This window comes from Mustela nivalis, assembly GCF_964662115.1.
Source record: "Mustela nivalis genome assembly, contig: HAP1_SCAFFOLD_2096, whole genome shotgun sequence".
In the NCBI taxonomy this organism is placed as follows: Eukaryota; Metazoa; Chordata; class Mammalia; order Carnivora; family Mustelidae; genus Mustela; species Mustela nivalis.
Window position 1 is genome coordinate 46,194 of NW_028134568.1, and position 20,913 is coordinate 67,106.

Consider the following 20,913-nt stretch of genomic DNA (forward strand, 5'->3'; position numbering starts at 1 on the left):
TTTCCCTTGGTTGATAACGTCATTCAAGTCACAAAGATTTTAAGTATCCTGAATGTCCAGGGTGTGAGTTTCCTTTTCTTTTCCATCCTGTGCCTTGCAGGTCGTATCCATGAAATCATTGCACAATCCTGTTTTGTGAAGGTGAGGAAGATGGATGCTGCGGCGCTCGGAATTCAGAGAGGAAACAGGATCGCTGGTGGAGGCAGGCAGCAGCAGGAACTGGAGACGCACAGGCCTAATGCTGGGGTCCTGACCAGATGCGATGGCGCGATGATAGGAATAGGTACCTTGGGCGAGCAGGAGCCGTGTACTGGAAATGGTACCCTGCCCATTTGGGGCACCACTGTGTGTGGTGATGGCAGCAGTGAGACATAGGACTGGACATGTCCCCAAGCTCAGCCCTTCTTCAAAGGGAGCCTTTTATTGCCACCTGCTCCAGTCCTGTTTGAAGGGTTTCTTAATCCGACGAGGGACATAGATTTATTCCACGACAAAGGGTGATGATAGTGGTGTGGTGACACCTGTCTCCGAGGAACTTCTCATCCCTCTATCATGAGCCATTGTGACAGGTGAGCCACTGTCTGGAGTCAGCCGCCAAGAAGGGGTTCGAATGCCTCAAGAACACTGGGAACAACCTCCAAGAGGGACCAGTCTGTCATTGCCATGCTGAGCTGAATTCAGGTAAGACCTTTGTACCCTTGTTGTGTGTTCCCAGTTCATGGTCACGTAGTTCTGCAGGTTCTTCTATGGGAGAGAGGGCAGGGCCGTGTCTGAAGGGGAGCTGGAGAGCTCTGGCACGTCCACGACTGAGATGGAGACTTTGCCCCTAGTCATCCCTCAAGTGAACAAAGGGATGGATGTCATGCAGCATCCACCTTCCAGCCAGTACTATTCATGCCACCTTTCTGGAAAACTTGTAGTGAGGCCCTTGGAAAGGTTGGGGGGGGGGCACACCTGTAGTCACTCCTGTGGCACATAGGGATATTACCTGCTTGGGGTGAGTCACCTTGAAGAAAAAAAGGGTTTGCCCCCTGTCAAGAGTGCTCCGAAATGACTAGAAGGGCATGAGGACTGCAACTGATGAAAGCCTGTTTGAAAAACTTCTTTAGGGCTGAAAGGGGTAGAATGTCCTGAGCATTGCCTTTTCGTGAATAGGCTATGTCATTTCCTTGCTTGAGGGAAGAAAAGAAATCATCCCGTATTTTCCACATTGAAAATCAAGGAAACACAGAACCTTGGATTGTATTTTGTTGTTGTTGTGGAAAGTCAGTAAGCCACCGTACAGTTCCTCATCAGCTTCCGAGGTAGTGCCCAGCTGTTCATCAGTTGCGTTTCACCCCCAGTGCTCATCCCATCGCATGCCCTCCTTTATGCTCCTGCCCGAATTGTCCCATACCCGCACCCACCTCCCCTCCAGCAACCCTCTGCTTGTTTCTTTGCTTTTTTTTTTAATTTAATTTTTCTTTATTTTCAGGATAACAGTATTCATTATTTTTGCACCACCCCCAGTGCTCCGTGCAATCCGTGCCCTCTATAATACCCACCACCTGGTACCCCGACCTCCCACGCCCCCGCCCCTTCAAAACCCTCAGATTGTTTTCCAGAGTCTATAGTCTCTCAAGGTTCACCTCCCCTTCCAGTTTTCCCTAACTCCCTTCTCCTCTCTAACTCCCCATGTGCTCCCTGCTATTTGTTAGGCTCCTCTGCTTGTTTCTTAGAGAAGAGCCTCGCATCGTTTTTCTCTCTCTCTGGTGGCTTCCCATTCAGTTTTCCCTCCCTTCCCCTGTGATTATCAAATGGCTTCATGCATAGGTGGAACTTAAGACCCAGGGCAGGGGATCCCAGTGGGCTTTCTTTCAGTGAGGTTATTGTGTACCTTCCCATGTTTGGCCGCATTTCGCTTTTCCTGGGAACTGACCCATTCCAGTGATATGTGTCCATTGTGTGTGGGGGGACGGGGGTTCTTCATTCTTGCTCAGGGAGTTGGGATCCTGATGCTGGTGTCAGGAGAACCTCCTCTGTGTTCCTGTTCCACTGGTGCCCTTTGGGGCCTCCCTTTCCTTCTCTGGAAGACGATGAGAGATCCAGTTGTGCAATGTTTTCCAGAAGGCCCTTTAGCTCAGTCTTCCAGGGGCTAGAAATAGCCAGCTTTGGTTTAGTCCACCAAACACGGGGTAGCAATATTCCCTTCAACTACTCCATGAGGACACACAACCAAGGAGAATGGAAATACCAGAGGAGCGTAGCTCCAAGGGGACGTCGGTGAAATGCTTTTACGACAGCCAATATCATAGGAAGGTGTGTGTTTTCTGTGATCACAGAGGTGGGCACTGGCCTTTCCATATCAACAGATGTCACTTTTGTCTTTGGGCTCTTTCACTGATCTTTAAGGTGCATTCACGTACAGCCTGAGGAGACCTGATTGGGAAACTCTCAGAGCGTAATCTCATTTTGGTCTCCTAATACCCACCTTTCAAAGACAATTTTGAAAATACAGTCTAATGGACGTACAGTATTTTCGTCGTTTCAGTTGAAGAGTAGGGATTCAGGAATTCTGTATGTGACTCGGTGCTCAGCACAGTAAGTGTCTTCTTAATCCCCACCCCCTCTTCCACCCATCCGCCCACCTGGTTCCCAACAGTATGTTCCCTATATTTGAGCCGGTGTTTTTGATTGCCTCTGTTTCCTGATTCCCTTTATTCTTTTCTGTTTCTGAAAAGTCACACATGAATCAAAGCCCATGTTAACAAAACACCCACGGTTCGGTCCACAGTGGCTCCCAGGGTTCCCCATCCCTGCTCTGTACCTGCCTGTCTCTCCTCTGAGCGGTTGCTGAAAGGTTTCTGACCAAGGGAACATAGGGCAAGAGATGGTCTTTGACAGCTTCAAGCTTTCATGACCAAACCCGTTGTCACTTCCCTGGGACTCTCTTGTGTTCCATCGCTTTCTGCCCAGTATCCCGGAACTTCGCAAGCCAGCACTGGTGTTTCGAATGGCCTTGCACAGAGGCCACAGTGGAAGCAGCGTAGGAGTGCCCAGGCTACTAGGGAGAAAGGGACTCAAGCTCAGGATTTCGCTTCCACTGAACAAACTGTCTTTCCTGCCATCCTGCCTCCCTATACTCTGGAGGAGAAGAGGAGGAGAGGCCTGTGGGGGTGGACCAAGCCCTGCCTGGCTGTTGATCTTCCTGACAATCAAACACCTCTTTGTGGCTGCCAGACGGTTGCGCATCGATCTCTTCCTGGTGGTGAAAGAGAGGACGTTTTGTCCACTGGTCCGCTGGCAAGTTGTCTCTCCGTGTGCTCCGGGGACAGGTGGCCGGGGCATTAGCTGCGAGCATGCTGGAAGTGCAGAGTGTCAGGTCCCTCCCAGGGGTACTCAGTCGGAATCTGCCCTTTGCCGAGAAACCCTGGGCATCAGAGCCTGAGAGGGTCGTCCCCCCAAAAGCACTGTGGAATGTTCCACAGAGGGAGCGCTAATGGGCCACCTTGATCCACCAGTGGGGAAGGGGTGGTTGTTTCCTGGGCCCTTTGGGCCATTTCTCTCTGCCGAGAACCCCCTGAAGGGTTGATTCCCCAGTGGCCCTGGTGGGGATGGTCCTGGGAGAAAGGAAAGAACACCCCCCAGGCTGGGACTTAGAGTCGAGATGGAAGCTAAGCCTGCACCCAACAGCAGGAGCTCCAACTCGCCCAGGCTGAGCGACTGCTCAGGAGCTCTGTGTTGTGCTTTGGCTAGGTCCTTATGTGTCAGCTGATGGTATTGGGGATTTTTCTTGTGGTGCTGGATCCTGTCTTCTTAGATTCCCTGGCGCTGTATCTGCAAGGTTGGGGACCCTTGGCGTGTCCTTTTGCTTCCATGTAATTTTGGACATCCTCTTTGGATTCCGGGTTGACCCAGTGCTGGTTGGGTAGCATGTAATTGAACTTCCATGGATTCGTGGTCTCTCCAGGGTTGCTCTTAGGGTTCATTTGGCGTTCCGTAGCATCGTGCTGAGAAAAGATGCGTGGGATGATATCCATCTTTTGGAGTTTGTTGAGACTTGGGTTGTGCCCTAACGTGTGATCTACTCTGGAGAATGTTCCATGTGCACTGGAAATCCAGCACTGCGGATGCTGCGGTTTCAGGGTGGAAGGTTCTGCATCTACGTGTTGAAACGGGTGCATCCCTCAAAGCCATAGATTCCCTGTTGATTGTCAGTTTGGATCCTGTGTCCATTAGCAGATGTGGGGTGTTAGAGTCCCCCACTGCATGGTACGGCTGTCAAAGGTGACTTTATGTTTGTTATGCACTGTTGGATGCCTTTGGGTGCTCCCATGGTGCGTGTCTACATATTTCGAGATGTTCTCTCCTATTACATGGCCTCCCTTGCGAGGAAGTAGTGTCCTTCTCTGTGGCTTCGTACCTCCCCCCTTTGGTTCAGAGTCTGTTGTGTCTGGAGAGAAGGATTCCTACCCTTGCTTCGTTTCGCATCCATTTGCATGATAGACGCTTCTCCCCTGCTCACATTCCATGTGTGTGTTGGTCTACCGCGTCAGGCGAGTTCCCCATTTCAGACAAGTGAGTGGAACATGGGTGTGTCACCTGGTGGATGATGGAGACCAGGGACTTCAGAACCACCTGGACCTGACAGTGCCCTTGGCCAGCCAGGAGAGTGTGGGGTTTCTCTGGTCAAGGATCTGAACCTTTATCCTGGCAAGGGAGAACCAATCTCTGCTCCATCAGGCCCCAGCCAGGGAGCAGTGGCTACCATGGACCTGACCAAGAGGGTCAGGGGCCTGAAGGGCCCCACGGCCTTGCCAAGAACTGCGTAAGGAAATGCAGGATGGCTGGACATCCTAGCTCCTAGGTCAGCATAGACGTGAATAGAGCCAGAGACACCTCCCAGTTTCTTTCGTTTTTCTCCAGCCTCACCCAAAAGAAGCAGGGAAAAGGAATCCAGAGATCCTGGATAAGGATCCCAGGGGGATTCCAGTCTTGGTAAAGGGTGAACCTGGAGAGCCTCTAGGGAAACTGAGGACGGGACGTCCTGCCTGCCCTTCTTCCATTTACAAAATATCTTCCTCAGATTTTGGAGCTTCCACAGGCAGGGTTGAATCTCTTTGCATGTGTTTTCCCTACATCGTGCTGATGCAATTCAGGAGACTGAACTCGACAACCGTCAGTCCCAAATACTGGGTCCAAACCCGCACAAACACACGCACACGTAGCATATCCCCAAGGAAGCGAGACATCGTCCTCCTTGCTTTAGAGGGTAGAGTAGCAGCCCCTCTCCTGGGCAGCACATAGTTCTGGGGAGGGGAAGGAACTCTCCAGGACTCGCCTGGTCAGGGTTTGTTGCCTTCCTGGGGAAGGACCTGCAACGTCTCCATCTCAGGGGTCCTGAGGGCTGTGTCTGCTGTTTGCCCAGATGCCTGACACAGAAATGAACCTGTCCTCTGAGGAAACGGCATTGGGAGGTGCCACCAGTAATGAGTAGTGCCACCAGAAGTGAGGAGGGCTGGCTCCTCTCCTTTCTGCCCCATTGAATAGCTGCTGACTCTGTAAGATTTCTGGGTTCAGGAATGAAGAAGAGAGTCTGTACACGTTGTACATTACCGTAGGAAATAAAAGAACCAAACGCACACGTGGGCAGGTAGAGGAGAAAATAAAAACCTTTATTATTATTATTATTATTATTATTATTATTACTACTACTACTATTATTATTTGGGTAAGAAAACTTTAATCCCAAGGGTTCTCATTCCTTTTTGTTGTTGTGGTGGTGGTGGTTGTGGTTAAATAACAACCCTTTAATTATATTCAATATTGCCCCTTCCAGAACAAGTAATTCTGTAGGGGAGAGGAAGGGGTGTTGAGCAGCGGATGGGGCTCGTGCACCACAAGTAGCCCAGGGGCCGAGGGGCAATCCTTGGCTCAGCCAGTGTGCACGGGTTCAGGTCTGATGGTGGCTGTAGCCAGTGGTCCTGGTGCTTGTGTTCTGCTGGCCAGCTAGGACCGCGGCTCCAGCTGGCATGACAGGTTGTAGCTAAGGACAGAGGGACACCTGTGAGTTGAGCAGCAGCTGGCATTCAGGAGTCCCTCCCAGGGTTTTCCCACAGCTGGTGTCTGGCTGCCCAGGGAGCCCTAGAAGGAGGATCCCAGGCGGGGCCAGCAGAAAGAGTCCACCCCGACGTCGCCTGACCCAGCTCCTGAGTGGGCCTCACCTGTCCTCCTCGCTGAGCCGCTCCACAGCCCAGAACCAGGCCGTGAATGGATGCTGGGGCTCTAGGCAGTAATTCTCTGCCGCCGCCTGGAGCAGCATGATGTCCGTGAGGACTCGGTATTCCTGGGCCGGGACAGAGGCACAGGATGCACCCTGAGCCTGGGTGGGGAAGCTACAGGGCCAGGTGAGGGCCGAGCAGCGGGACAGGGGTCGGGTCCTGGGTCTTGGCACACATGACCACCCTCCTGCATGCAACTTCGTCTGGTCCCAAACTGTTCTCAGAGGCTAGTAGAATTAGCCCCTCCTCCATCAAGGGAAGTTCTCCTTGATGCCCTTGTGGATCCCTACTGACTGACTCGATGGGTCTTGCACTTCATTCTTAGCAACCTGTCCCAGGAAATGGGAGATGGAGGGGAGTGGATGGAGCCAAGCAATGTTCTTCCCAGGGGCGTCTCTGATAGGGTCTGCCTGCCCTTCCCTACAGCCAGGGCTACGTATGCTCACCTTATTCTTTTTGCGGTGGTTGATCTCATTGCCCTGGAAAGTAGACAACCATTGTCCTTCAGAAAGAGGCCCCCGGTCAGTCCTAGCACCTTACACCCACCCGTTCTGAGGCTGCGCGTAGGCCAGGACCCCGGAGTGGGCCGCCAAGCCACACACACAATGAGACTGGGGTTAGGGCAAGCCCTGGGGTCCAGAGGAAGGAAGACTGGGGGATGCTGAAAGGGCTCCCGGTCAGCACCCTGCAGCACAACACTCTGTGGTGACTGAAGGGAGCGGCAGACGCCTCAGGCAGGCAGGATCTGCTGGGCTCCTGAAGTGTGGCTGATGTGCAGGGTCCTGACTTCACTGTCCCTGACAGGCAAGGTCTGAGGGAGAGGCTGCAGCCCATGCACACAGAGCGCATGCAGCTTCACCTTCAGGATGCGCTGGTGCTTCCCCAGTCTTGGGCCACCCGTCTGGGTGCAGACTCCCTTCCCTCAGCACTGAGATGGGCGCAGACTCCCTTCCCTCAGCACTGAGATGGGCAAGAGATGCCAGTTCTTAGGGGCGGCTGTGAGGCTGTGGGGAAGGGAGGTCTCCGAAGGACTCAGAGCTCAGGGCTCAGTCCGGGGACTCTCTGCTCCCTGTCCTCAGGACTCTGGTCCCTCCTCCACAATCCTCAGGCTCACCCACCTCCAGGTAGTCCTCCATTGCTGTATCAAGCACCACCAGGTCGGAGAGGAAAGTGCCAAGGTATGGGACGACACCCTGTGTCATGAGGGGTAGGTTTGGGATGAGTCCCTGCTGTCTGGTGCCCACAGGGGCCCTCCCCGAAAAGACTTCAGCGTCCTGGCCCACCCCACTTTCCCACATGGAAAAGGGCCTAGGACCCTTAGTTGCTTCCCCTGGATTCGCTTTCCCCTCACCCTCCCAGAACATCAGACTCCTCCTAATCCCCTCCAGGGCCTGCTTTTTGAAATTCAAAAAACCCCCTGGCTATGGAGCCGCGGGCCCCTCCCCAGCCCCAAATCCATTCTCTACCCAGCCTGCTAGACTCCTTCCTCCTGGTCCCCAGGAAAGAAGACATTGAGCAACTGTGGCGGCAGGCAGGAGGTGGAGCTGGAGTGGCAGGTCCCACCTGTCCTGATCTGGACGCTTCTAGCCCTCAGGGAGGAGCCCCTCTCCCCTGGCCTTGGAGGCCCTGTCCCTCAGGCACACTCACCTTCTTGGGCAGCCCCTTCCGCGCTCTCTGCAGCTGCCTCACCAGGCTGGCCAGTTTGTTCGAGGGCCGCTTCTAGAGGGCCAAGGACAAGATCCTTGAGAGCAGAATAGCCTCAGTCCCCTTGCGCCCACCGTCTTGGACTGCAGACCCTAGACGTCCGACCTACGTCTGCTGATACTGACGCTCCATTCCCCTGAAGCATGCCACGAGTCCTTCTAGAACAATCTCAGCTCCCCCATTCAGTCCATGGGGGACCTGGAGCTTGGAGCCTGGCCTCCCTGAGCCTGTTTTCCCATGGGCAGAAGGGGGAACTCCACCTACCTCCTGCGGTCTCCTGAGCACTCAGGATCCTCTTAGGATCATCATTTTTGTGGCCCACAACCCATCCCCACCCCATCTGTGAGCAGGGGCCTGTCCTCTGGGCTGTCCGCGTTCATGTGGGCCCCCATGTGGACCTTCTCGATGGATGGACACAGAGAGACCTGAAATCTAGCCTAGGGAGTCTGGATGGGCAGCACCCGCTTGTCCCAGCCCCAGGGGGAATCTTCAGCCCAGGCTGTCAGCACATTCCTGCCAAAGGCTTCTGCTCCCCGAGGAATGCTTCAGGCCATTCCCTACTTCATCCACACAGGATCACGCCTCCTCCCACCCCTCTCCTGTCCTTGGAGCCCTGCACCTCCCGTGCTACCTTGATGAGTAGTTCCCTGCCCTGGGGGTTGCCTTCTGTGCAGAGCTGTTGGAATGTTCGGAAGCTCTTCCTGAAGAGAGGGAAAGAAGTTAGGCTCAGGGGAGTCCTAACGTGGCAGGGTAGAGTGCGAGTCCCTTTTCTTGGAGCAGCCCCGCATGTCCACGGGGCTGGCTGAGGGTTTGCTCTGGGCTGCTCTGAGCACTGGGGTCTTCGTAGGACATGGGAGGGCGTTCTCCTGGGCGTCCCCCTGGGCGTCCCTTCCCAGCTTAATTGAACAGCTCGGTTTGGGTGGGGTTCTGGCTGAACCATGGGCAGAGACTTCAGTGGCTGCCAAGTCACCACGTGGAAATATGGAATTCAGCTGAGGCCAGGGTGGGGCATGGAGGACATTGGATTTCTCAAGCAGGAGGCCTGGTGGCCTGTTCCCCAGGAAGGCTGAGAGGAGCAGCCCCGGGCCCAGGTCCTTTGGTCAGGGTTTGCTGCCTCCCAGGAGGTCCAAGCTGACTGAGGGGGGCAAAGGACAGGCCTGTGGGAGATCCCGCCTCCATCCTGGCCCCTCCTGCAGAGAAGCCTCCTCACCTGGAAACGTTGTCCCATGTCCTCTGCAGGCGGTGGATGGAGGCACTCTGCAGAGCCGCCAGGATGGCACGCAGGGAGGAGTAGTTCCCTAGGATCTGACAGGCCTGGGGGAGGGAGGAGAAGGAGCTGTCAGTGGGAGAGCAGGAGCCCCAGATGCTCGAGAGCTTTAGTGCCCCCCTCGGTTTAGGGCTCCCCCACGGGTGAAGCTGATGTCCAGGGAGCTGCAGAAGGGCACAGGTCAGCCCTAAAGAGGAACACTGCTGGCGAGAGGGAGGATTTTCCCTCACTGCAAAGGAGGCGTCACGTGGGAACTGAGCGTCCCAACGTTGGGCCATGCCCCCGGGAGGAAGAGCCTAGGGACCACAGGCCTTAGAGCAGGGCCTTCAGCCCTGAGAAGGGAGCGAGACAGAAGAGCAGTTCCCGAGGCTCAGGCGAGCCTCAGGGAGCTGGGCCTCCCACAGCATACCTTGGCCACCCGGATCCAGTGGCCCACCACCACGGCCCTGTCCCGGGCTGTCATGCTTGGGTCGCCAAGGCACGTGGTGACGATGCAGCTGGCCACAGCATTGAAGTGGGCGATGGTGGCCCGGACTGTGGGTGCCAGGTGCTCGTTGCCAGGCCTGTTCCTCCGGGACCAGACGGAGCCCAGGCACTGATGGGGCACCACCTTCTTGAACAGCTCCTAGGGGACAGGGGGAGGTGTGTTGAGCCCCACACATGTTCGCCCATGCAAGACTCATGTCCTCGGGAGGGGTCCCAGGTCAGAGCTGGAGCTCAGGAGGCTGCGAATGTGGCCGGAGCCTGCTTAGAGAGCCTGCATTTCATGCCCCTCTTCTTCTCCGAGGGAAGCCAGTGCGGGATGCCCCAGGAGCCAAGAGAGGCAAGGGAAGGGAGGAAGGCGTGTGCACCCTGATCATTCCATGTCCAGGGGGCCGCACCAGGTGGTGCTCCCAAGGGGGCATCTCCTCCTCCAAATGCTCATCCCTGCGGTCCCTGTCTCCTTACAGGTGCCCATTGTCACCTGGTGGCTGAAAGCATGGCTTTCCGTGTCTAGCCTGTCCTTCAGGACGCATCAGATGCCTAAGCCAGGTTGATGGTGCTCAGGCTCCCAGGCAGATGGGTGGGCGACCCATGGACGGGATTGCACACAGGGAGCTGCCCTCCTCCCCGCGGGGGACCAGAGCCTTCCCATTTACGGGCTCTCGCTTCTGAGTCATTGCATCTGCGTGGTACCTCTGCCTCAGTCCTTCTCAGTGCCTGTCTCCACAGTCCGCAGCTGGACAGTGAAAGCTCAGGTCTAAAAACCCTGATGGGTTTCCCCGGTCGGTTAGGGCTGCAGCTGAGATCTGGCCCTATATCCTAGGAGTCCACATCAGGGAAAAGCCGGTATAGGGCAGCGGAGAGCAGAAGAAAAGCCGGCCCTGCCCTCCTACCCTGGGGGCCCAGCTGCTCACCGCATCCATGTAGGTGAGCTGCTCTGCCACCAGCTTGGGAGGGAAGTCCAGGAGGTCAGGCTCCTTCTCTTTGAGCCGCTTCTTGGGTTGGCAGGATGCCTCTGCAGCTGGAGTGGGCTCAGTGGCACCTGCGACAGCTGGCGTGCAAACTCCCAGGCAAGCCGATGGCCCAGCCGTCTGTGCCTCAGGACCCGGCGACCATCCGTAACCTAGGAGCCCCTGTTCCAGTTCTGGAGCAGCCGGTGGAGGGGAGGCTGGCTCGGACCCTGAAGGTGATGGCTGATGCAGAGCCAGGGTTGCCTCTCGCTCCATGGGAGGCTCTTTGGCCGGCTCAGCTGCTGGAACGCGTCGCATAGCGGACACGGGGGTGGGAGTAAGGGGAATGATTCAGCCACATCACTGACACTCCATGTGCCTTTCCCTGAACAGGACGGATCCCATGGCCTTTCAAGGAATACCCAGCCCATGAGCCCCATCCCAGATGGCCTTCCCAGCTTGCAATGCCCCTTACCCTCCGCCTCAGCCTCTGTGAGCTGCAGAAGTTCCCGCTGCCTCAGCGGAACGGGGGCATGGGTGTTTAGGTCCCGGTCATGCCACGTGACGTGCACATAGGCCCCCTTGACCTCCACATGGGCAGTGTGCAGGGACTGCCCGATATCCTGCCGTGTCTGCTCAGGCCAGGTTCCCAAGATGGGACACAGAGTGCTGGGGAAAGTCAAATGTGGGGCAGAGTCAGAGACCTGGCCTTCCCTTCCTTTTCCACGCTACTCCCACAGCACCATCCTTTCGGTGTGGGCCCCACAGAATGGCGCCAGCCCACTTGCAACCCCTCTGGAGCTGTCCTTGCTGACTGCTGACCACGTGGGATGAGGGAGGGACCTCCCATAGGTCTGTCCTTTGGCCCCTCAGTCATGCATCCTCCCTGCAGACCAGTGTCTGGGCTTTGGTTGGAGGCCGACGGGTGAGTGGTCCGGTCCCCACCCTTTCTGTCCTTGGCCCCACTTGTGGTGGTCAGCGGAGGTGGATATGGATAGGGGCAGGCGGAGCAAGAATGGACCATCCAAGGGATGGCTGTTGTAGGCACCAACTCAGCCCACAATGGGCTCTGCTTCCCAGAGTGCTTGGCATCCCGTCCACACCTCTCTCGGACTCTTTGGCCTCTTCAGAGGAAGCTGCCCCACTAAGCTCTCCCATGGAAATCGAGAGTCCTGGGAGATCCATGGTTCTGAACATCCCTCGCCAGCAACATCCCCTGTCGCCTCCCACCCTGCTCTGTGGAGGCAGCAGGACCTCCTCTGGCACCCAAAGACCTATCCTGTTCTTCCTTGATCGTAGAGTGCATCCTCGTGGTCCCAAGAGAGGTGGATCCATTCATCCCTAGAGTAGGTCACAGAGATGCCCCATCTGATGAACGCTAGACATGCGTGCTTAGGATGTGGAGAGTGCCTATGTGACCCTGGGACGAGAATGGAGACCCAGACATTGTCTCTACGTTACCCATTCACTGCTCTTGGTGACTAGAGAGAGCCTGCATTCCTAGGTGCTTAAGAGCCATGATTGAATGAAATCATCCCAAACAGGACTTTGCAAATCCTGAGTGGCCCTTGGGCTGCTCTGCCTGCTCCCAGTGTCCCCTCGACCTGGGCACATAAAGGACCACAGTCAGGACCAGCTAGATGGCATCTCAGAGGTCCTTTGCCAATAGGAAAGCTGCCAGCTTTCCGTTTCCTTTCTCTAGACCCAGAAGGACCACAGGCCTGTGAGGGTTGAGCCTGAACGCGTCTTCCCTGGAGAGGGAAATGTTCAGCGCGAAGACGCCCAGCATGTCCAGCAGCCCTTTCTGCAGAGCCGGGCCCCAGAGAGGCGCGTGCCATGTTTCCTCCCATGACTCCCTGCAGTCGCCCTACGAGGTTCATCCTCTTAGCACCTCCACTTTTCCGGACAGGAGAGGGAAAGTCAGAGAGGTGCAGTGACATTCCCAAGTCCTACAACTAGTAGACGGAAGGCTCCCCCTTGTGCTGGCTATGAGGTGGGCACTCACCGAGGGAACTGGTGATCCCGGACCTGCCGGGCTGACGGGAACATCTGATAGATGGAGAACATGGTGGTGACGATTGAGAGGCTTCTATCCGGGAAGGATAGCAGCAGGGAATGTCTCCATCTCTGCACTGTGCCTTGTTTGAGCTCCAGCATCGTGCAGGCCTCGTCCGGGGACAGGGATGATGCCTTTTCCAGCAGGCAGACAAGGGGGCGGGGTGGGGAGCAACATAGTCAGCTTCAACGCCGTGAAGCCCCAGGAAGAGCAGGGTCTGGAGCTCAGACTGCATCCTCCCATCCCTTTGGGAACTTGGGCAAGACGACGAGGGACTTGTGTGCCCACCCAGAAAAAAGGTTCTTGGCTGAAAACCTAAAACCAACCTCCAAAGGACCCATCTAGGCTTAAATGTACTGGTGACTTCAACATGTGTGGTTCGCTGGACAGCAATAGCCTGTCTGTCTCTTCCTAGCCCGTATGAAGATCTGTATGTGTATGCCATGGAGTCATGAGGAAGGAGCCCTACTGTTGAGAGGAGAAAAGAGAGGTTGAGAATCTCCAAGCCTGCTCAAGGTCATCCGCGTTGGGTCTGAGATCTGTCCAAAGCATGGGCTACATGGCATTTCGCCTATGCTGATGCGGTTTGGCCTGTTGCTGTCAGGGGCAGAAAGGTTCAGGGGGAAACCACCTTCCTTGGCAGGCCCCAGGGCAGCCAGTTGTGTCTAGTCTGGGCTGTGGGCTGGCCCCGGTCATCTCTGGGTCCTGAGACTGGCCATGAACCTGGGCCCGTTCTCACCCCAGACCAGGACTGGATGTTGTTGGTGGCCTGAGGTCCCTGCTGCTTGTCAAGGGAGATGGAGTAGCTGAAGCCTTGCAGCAGCTCATGCCAGAGCCAGCTACCTGGGCCAGGAGGCATCGGAGGCCTTCCACCCAATCTTTGGGTCTACGGTCTGGCAGATGGAGTGACCCAAATCATCTGTGAGGACCCTTGAGGTGCCCTTTCCTTGCAGCATTGCTGGAATGGCAAGCAGTTTGAGTCACGTCAAGTTCCAGCAGCAATGCTAGACCGAGTCACTGTAGCAGACCACGTCCTTTAGAAAGGGGGACTGTGAGGACCTAGAGGGAAAGAGCCTGTGAGCTGGTGGACCTCCTAGGATTCGATGTGTTCTGAGAGTTGATACATTCCAGAAAGACCTGTAGAATGGCTTGATCCCACCGGCCCTTTTGTAGGTTCAATCACCCTATCTGGTATGAGGATTTAGAAGGGCGTGGGCCAGTTCTCCAGAACCCAGCTGGGTTCTCCACTTGTTAGCTGGCATGAGTAGGGAAAATCGTAAAACCCGTGGGAAAAGGCCAAGATACTCATGGCTTTGTGAAAAGCAACACAAGGCCAGAGGAAAGAAATCAAAACAACTTCCCCCCATGCCACGGAAAGCATTCACTCTATTCTCTACCAGTCCCACGTAGGTGAAGAGTGTCTTCCTCCCTTACTTACCCATAGGTGTGGCATATGTGCGGAGGTGTGGGTTACTCTGGGGTGGGGCCGGTGGAATAGTCAAGTGGAAACACTCTGGGAAGGCCCCAGGTTTGTCCCCATCGTTGCATGGGGGCCCTGGGTGTGGAGGAGCTTCTTCCTATTCTCACCTCAGAGCAGCACTGATCCTGGGTGGCCTGGGACACCTGACCCTTGTCCAGCGAGTTGGAGTCGTTGAAGTCCCCAGCCAGCTCATTCACAGTCTCTGGGGTGCAGCTCTGAAAAGGCAGTGCCCCATAGACACAGGGCCAAGAGCCATTAGCAGCCTCCCGGAACATTGCCACCAGGGGACACCCCCACTAGACATCGTGTTCTCCAGTTCAGGCTAAGAGGGATGGCTGAAAAGACATTGAGCAAGGACGTAGCCAGAGGACACTCTAAGGCTCATGACTACCATGAGCCTTATCATTGTGTCACCCTCCCCTTTTCATCCAGCCTGCTATGACCTGGGGTATGAACATGACAGATGGGTCCAGCCTCCAACACCAGGCAGCTTGCTTCTGCCCAGGAAGGGCATATCCCTCATCCCCTGTCCCCACTTCTACAAACACACACACACACACACACACACACACACACACACACACACAAACAGGGAGAGAGAGAGAGAGAGAGAGATGCGCTCCCACACAGTAAGGGACAGTGGTGTGTGCCCGCTGAGGTGGGACCACAGTTGTTGCCCACTCTCCAGTGGGCTGCCCCGAGCTGCCTTGTGTTACCTGTTGGTGTCTCCGGCCCCATGACCAGAAGCTTCGGAAAAGAGGGCTGAAGCACTGTCTGCAACTGCAGTCATGTCTCTGGCTCTGGGCTCCTGTGGGCCCAGCACCCCTGGAAGTAGGAAGACAACAACTGAACATGGTGTTCTGTCGAAGGTCTCCACTCAAGTGTGCTGGAGAGCAGGTTGCCCTTTGAAAGTGGGTGCCTGGTTGCCAGAGTTCTAAGTTCAGTTGGGGCCTATCATGAAGAATATGAGGTCACGCTTTCAGGATTCTAATACCTGGGGCCCTTCCTAAAGTCACCCCCTCTCTGCAGCCCCTTCACTTGGCTCTTGACCTCTCTTCCCCGGGACTGTACACAATGAGCCAAAAGTGCCAGAGGCACCATGCTCTGGAATTGGCACTCAGGTCCTCCCTTTCAGGAGACAGAGCTGAAGTCAGACGTTTGTTCTCTGTCCTTTCCCACTCCTGTGTCCTCAGTCATTGTGTGTCTCCCCTAGTGCCCACATTCCCAACCTGCATAGTGGGGACCAGGGAGAATCTAGTTCCTTGGGACATCTTAGGGTGTATGTAGACCGTATTTGTGGTATGTGTGCGACGGTGTCACGGGAAATCAGAGGCACACATAGAAGGCCAGATGAATTGCAGGAAGGGGTGGGACGTGGCCTGGAGGAACGCTGCGAGGAGGCCTGGGTCCCGGCTTTGTGTCGTTTTGGAACCGTCCCTTTCCCTCTTGGCGTCATTATAATGGGGCACCATGATGGGGTGGAAATGCACGAAGATGCAGACTTTGTCATCCTCGGTAGTGAAACGGTTCAGTTGTTTCCCACATAGCTTTAGAAGGAGACCTCTTTCCCTCGTTCTGGTATATGAGGGGAGCAGCCTTCACAGTGGCTCCCAGGGATCCTGACCTGTGGTGGAGGCATCACTCTGCAAGCTCTGGGTGGTTAGCGAGTGGCTTCTGAGCCACGCGATGTACTTACTCAACGTGATGAAATAGCATGCCTCGTGTTTCTCTAGATGTCAGGCAAGGAGTTTCGCACTTCCTAGTTTCTTTGCTCATGGTCCACTTCTCCCTTGTTCCCCTTTTCTTCTCGGAATCTGAAGCGAAAAACATGCCCAGATGGTTGGCGCTGCCATCTATCGAGGCTCACAGTGCCAGGATCGGAGGCAGTGGCAAGGCCAACATGCGCCCAGAAACTCAGATTCTGAGTTGAATGGCTCCCCGAATGATGGGTGCTAAGTTGGGGAAAATCCTCTGCTAGTCCAGCCTCAGTTACAACCACGGGCTCACAAGTATGGTGATGTGGAGGAAGCATGCGGAATTGTGCCTCCATTCCTCTTCTGCAACAACTGTGGGGCATTCAGTCCATGCATTTGAAGATGCAGGGTATTGGGGCAATGCCGTTGCAGAGGGACAAGAGATCGCTACCTGTCTCCCAGGCCTGAGGCCCTGTCCCTGCCTTCCTCACCACCCTCTGCTCTGCTCCCAGTTGCTCTCCAGCCACACTGGATGCCTCTTTCATGTCCTCTGGCCAACCCAGCTTCTGGTAGTGAGGCTCTAAGGCAGAGGTGCCTTCCCTCTTCATGACACAGGGCAGCCAGACTTGTGTGGGACTAGCTCCCTTGTTTTTATTCTGTCCTCAGCGCTGTCCCCCTCAGTGAGGCCTTTCGGGCCTTTCTCTCCAATGACTCTGCAGCCCTCTTTCAGAGTATTCTTCGTTTGTCTCACGGAACGCTTGCTCTTTTCTTTCGCATGGCACTGTTTGGTGCGTTGGTCCATCTCTAGACTGTGGGACCCTCCATACTGTGTTGCACAGTGACTTGTGCCAGTGTGCATTCCCACGGATGGTGTCCAAGGGTTCCCTGTTCTCCCTGTCCTCACCGGCATTTGTTAGCTCCTATGCTCCCAACCAACAATCTACCGTAGGATCCCAGAGTTCCACGCCTGGGAACATACTCCTAGACAGCCAAGGAATATGGCCAAGAACTCCCTGCGCCCACCCCCATGGTCAGGAATCCTTGTGAACACCGCTTATTCTGGTCATCCTTTTAGGGCCTAGGAACATGAAGTCATTGTGTTGTGTAGCTGAGACGTGCACAGTGCTCGATGTCAGTTCTTTCAATCCAACTGGGGCCGAAAATATTTTACTATTCATAATGAGCCTCGGGAAAGTTGACTTGGTAAAGGAATGACACGTAAGCAAAACTGGAAACAGCAGAAGCTAAAGTCAGTAGATGACGACAGGCATAGGAACACCCAAGCCCTTGCATCAACAATGGGTTCTGAGTGGGGGGAAAAAATCAGGGAAGGAAAAATCAAGCAGACGAAGGAGAATGTTCAGTTTGGGTTCTGTTTGAAAACATGATCAAGGAATAACAGGTCTCAAGAAATTAACTCTGAAAAATACCTTCTCACATAAAGTTGTCCCGGGTGGGGCAATTCTGTCTTTCAACCTCGAAGTAGGCACAGAAGGACATTTTGTTGGCTCCATGTTGTCTCAAGGAAAATGGCAGAAGTCGAATGGCTGAGAGAGGACCTACCTGGAAAGGGTATAAAGGGCCAGATGAAATGGTCCTGTGTTCATTTCTCCATCTTTGCAGCTTTTCAGTGCAATTTATTTTTAGGTCGTGAAGTCCATGAAGTTCACGGAGTACATTCTAAATGTCTTAAAAAGCATTAATGTCTTTGTCCCAAGCTCCCTGGAACCCACCTTCCCATCTCCTTGGCATCTTGTCCATCTAAAGCTCTTTAGCATGCGTCAGACTCTTCCCGCGAGCGCCTCCTTCCAGCCCTTGGCAAACACCATTCTACTTTCTGTCCTTCGGAGTCCACTCTAGGTAGGTCCTAAGAGTGGAGTCCAAGTTGGTTATCTTCATGCATACTCCTCTCACTTAGCACACCCTCCTCAACGTTCGCCCACGGGGTGGCGCATGTCAATGTTTTTGTCCTCTTTAGCGAATGAATACTATCCCAACGTCTGTATATACAACATCTGTTCCTCCCTGGACAGATACTTGGATTGCGTTCATGGGTTAGCTTTTAGGAACCATGCTGCCATGAGAAGGTGTGCTCAGATAAGTCTCCAGGACCATACTATCCTGTTCATGAATGTGGGTACCTAGCACAGAAGGGCAAGTACTAAAACACATGGTAGTGCGAAAGTTGATTTTTTAAAAACGGTTTATTTATTCATTTGTCAGCGTGAGAAAGAGGCATGCAGAAGCAGGAGAAGTGGCAGGCAGAGCAGGCAGGGGAGAAGCAGGCTCCCGGCTGAGCAAGAAGCCCGATGTGGGACTCCATCCCAGGATCCTGAGACCTCAACAGACTGAGCCACCCAGGTGTCCCACTCAAGTTGATTTTTGTGAAGAGCTGTCATACTGATTTCACAAGCATGCCCTTAAACATTCCTACCACACCCAATCAGCAAGGTTCCTAATTCTCTTTATCTTTGCCATGGCTTGGTCTTTTCCTTTCTCCCGAGTGTTTTGTTTTGTTTTGTTTTGCTTTGTTGTGTTTTGTTTTGTTTTTCTTTTTCCATGGGGAGCCAACCTCATGGATTCATAAAGGTATCTCATTGCTTGCAATTTCCTTCCTTGCGTATAGCTTTGAGGTTATGTCTCTTGCCCATGTGTACATTCACACATCACATTTGACTTGTTTTTCTCTTGTTGTTGATGTTGTTGAGTTCCTGGGATCTCTAGATATTGTGGATATTGAGAACCTGCCAGATCCATGGTTTGCAAACATGCTTTCCCGACTTCTGGACTGTGCTTTCCCTTGGTTGATAACGTCATTCAAGTCACAAAGATTTTAAGTATCCTGAATGTCCAGGGTGTGAGTTTCCTTTTCTTTTCCATCCTGTGCCTTGCAGGTCGTATCCATGAAATCATTGCACAATCCTGTTTTGTGAAGGTGAGGAAGATGGATGCTGCGGCGCTCGGAATTCAGAGAGGAAACAGGATCGCTGGTGGAGGCAGGCAGCAGCAGGAACTGGAGACGCACAGGCCTAATGCTGGGGTCCTGACCAGATGCGATGGCGCGATGATAGGAATAGGTACCTTGGGCGAGCAGGAGCCGTGTACTGGAAATGGTACCCTGCCCATTTGGGGCACCACTGTGTGTGGTGATGGCAGCAGTGAGACATAGGACTGGACATGTCCCCAAGCTCAGCCCTTCTTCAAAGGGAGCCTTTTATTGCCACCTGCTCCAGTCCTGTTTGAAGGGTTTCTTAATCCGACGAGGGACATAGATTTATTCCACGACAAAGGGTGATGATAGTGGTGTGGTGACACCTGTCTCCGAGGAACTTCTCATCCCTCTATCATGAGCCACTGTGACAGGTGAGCCACTGTCTGGAGTCAGCCGCCAAGAAGGGGTTCGAATGCCTCAAGGACACTGGGAACAACCTCCAAGAGGGACCAGTCTGTCATTGCCATGCTGAGCTGAATTCAGGTAAGACCTTTGTACCCTTGTTGTGTGTTCCCAGTTCATGGTCACGTAGTTCTGCAGGTTCTTCTATGGGAGAGAGGGCAGGGCCGTGTCTGAAGGGGAGCTGGAGAGCTCTGGCACGTCCACGACTGAGATGGAGACTTTGCCCCTAGTCATCCCTCAAGTGAACAAAGGGATGGATGTCATGCAGCATCCACCTTCCAGCCAGTACTATTCATGCCACCTTTCTGGAAAACTTGTAGTGAGGCCCTTGGAAAGGTTGGGGGGGGGGCGCACCTGTAGTCACTCCTGTGGCACATAGGGATATTACCTGCTTGGGGTGAGTCACCTTGAAGAAAAAAAGGGTTTGCCCCCTGTCAAGAGTGCTCCGAAATGACTAGAAGGGCATGAGGACTGCAACTGGTGAAAGCCTGTTTGAAAAACTTCTTTAGGGCTGAAAGGGGTAGAATGTCCTGAGCATTGCCTTTTCGTGAATAGGCTATGTCATTTCCTTGCTTGAGGGAAGAAAAGAAATCATCCCGTATTTTCCACTTTGAAAATCAAGGAAACACAGAACCTTGGATTGTATTTTGTTGTTGTTGTGGAAAGTCAGTAAGCCACCGTACAGTTCCTCATCAGCTTCCGAGGTAGTAGTGCCCAGCTGTTCATCAGTTGCGTTTCACCCCCAGTGCTCATCCCATCGCATGCCCTCCTTTATGCTCCTGCCCGAATTGTCCCATACCCGCACCCACCTCCCCTCCAGCAACCCTCTGCTTGTTTCTTTGCTTTTCTTTTTAATTTAATTTTTCTTTATTTTCAGGATAACAGTATTCATTATTTTTGCACCACCCCCAGTGCTCCGTGCAATCCGTGCCCTCTATAATACCCACCACCTGGTACCCCGACCTCCCACGCCCCCGCCCCTTCAAAACCCTCAGATTGTTTTCCAGAGTCTATAGTCTCTCAAGGTTCACCTCCCCTTCCAGTTTTCCCTAACTCCCTTCTCCTCTCTAACTCCCCATGTGCTCCCTGCTATTTGTTAGGCTCCTCTGCTTGTTTCTTAGAGAAGAGCCTCGCATCGTTTTTCTCCCTCTCTGGTGGCTTCCCATTCAGTTTTCCCTCCCTTCCCCTGTGATTATCAAATGGCTTCATGCATAGGTGGAACTTAAGACCCAGGGCAGGGGATCCCAGTGGGCTTTCTTTCAGTGAGGTTATTGTGTACCTTTCCATGTTTGGCCGCATTTCGCTTTTCCTGGGAACTGACCCATTCCAGTGATATGTGTCCATTGTGTGTGGGGGGACGGGGGTTCTTCATTCTTGCTCAGGGAGTTGGGATCCTGATGCTGGTGTCAGGAGAACCTCCTCTGTGTTCCTGTTCCACTGGTGCCCTTTGGGGCCTCCCTTTCCTTCTCTGGAAGACGATGAGAGATCCAGTTGTGCAATGTTTTCCAGAAGGCCCTTTAGCTCAGTCTTCCAGGGGCTAGAAATAGCCAGCTTTGGTTTAGTCCACCAAACACGGGGTAGCAATATTCCCTTCAACTACTCCATGAGGACACACAACCAAGGAG

General features: G+C 54.1%; 1 protein-coding gene and 1 long non-coding RNA gene across 2 annotated transcripts in view; one reads left to right on the forward strand and one right to left on the reverse strand.

The window, feature by feature from the left end:
* LOC309858251 overlaps positions 1 to 20,913 on the forward strand; it is a 61,643-nt gene that overhangs the window by 37,289 nt on the left and 3,441 nt on the right. The window contains exons 3-4 of the long non-coding RNA XR_014308114.1: positions 101 to 681; positions 18,789 to 19,369. This is a non-coding gene — a long non-coding RNA (uncharacterized lncRNA). The remainder of the gene's footprint in view (positions 1 to 100; positions 682 to 18,788; positions 19,370 to 20,913) is intronic.
* On the reverse strand, positions 6,200 to 10,420 carry LOC309858246 (ral guanine nucleotide dissociation stimulator-like; the record flags this gene model as incomplete). Its single annotated transcript, XM_082750922.1, has 7 exons — positions 9,641 to 10,420; positions 9,175 to 9,278; positions 8,596 to 8,665; positions 7,908 to 7,979; positions 7,379 to 7,453; positions 6,707 to 6,739; positions 6,200 to 6,325 (listed from the first exon to the last, which is right to left on the reverse strand). The coding sequence occupies exons 1-7, from the start codon at positions 9,692 to 9,694 to the stop codon at positions 6,200 to 6,202; spliced, it is 534 nt and encodes a 177-aa protein (XP_082607048.1). The 5' UTR covers positions 9,695 to 10,420.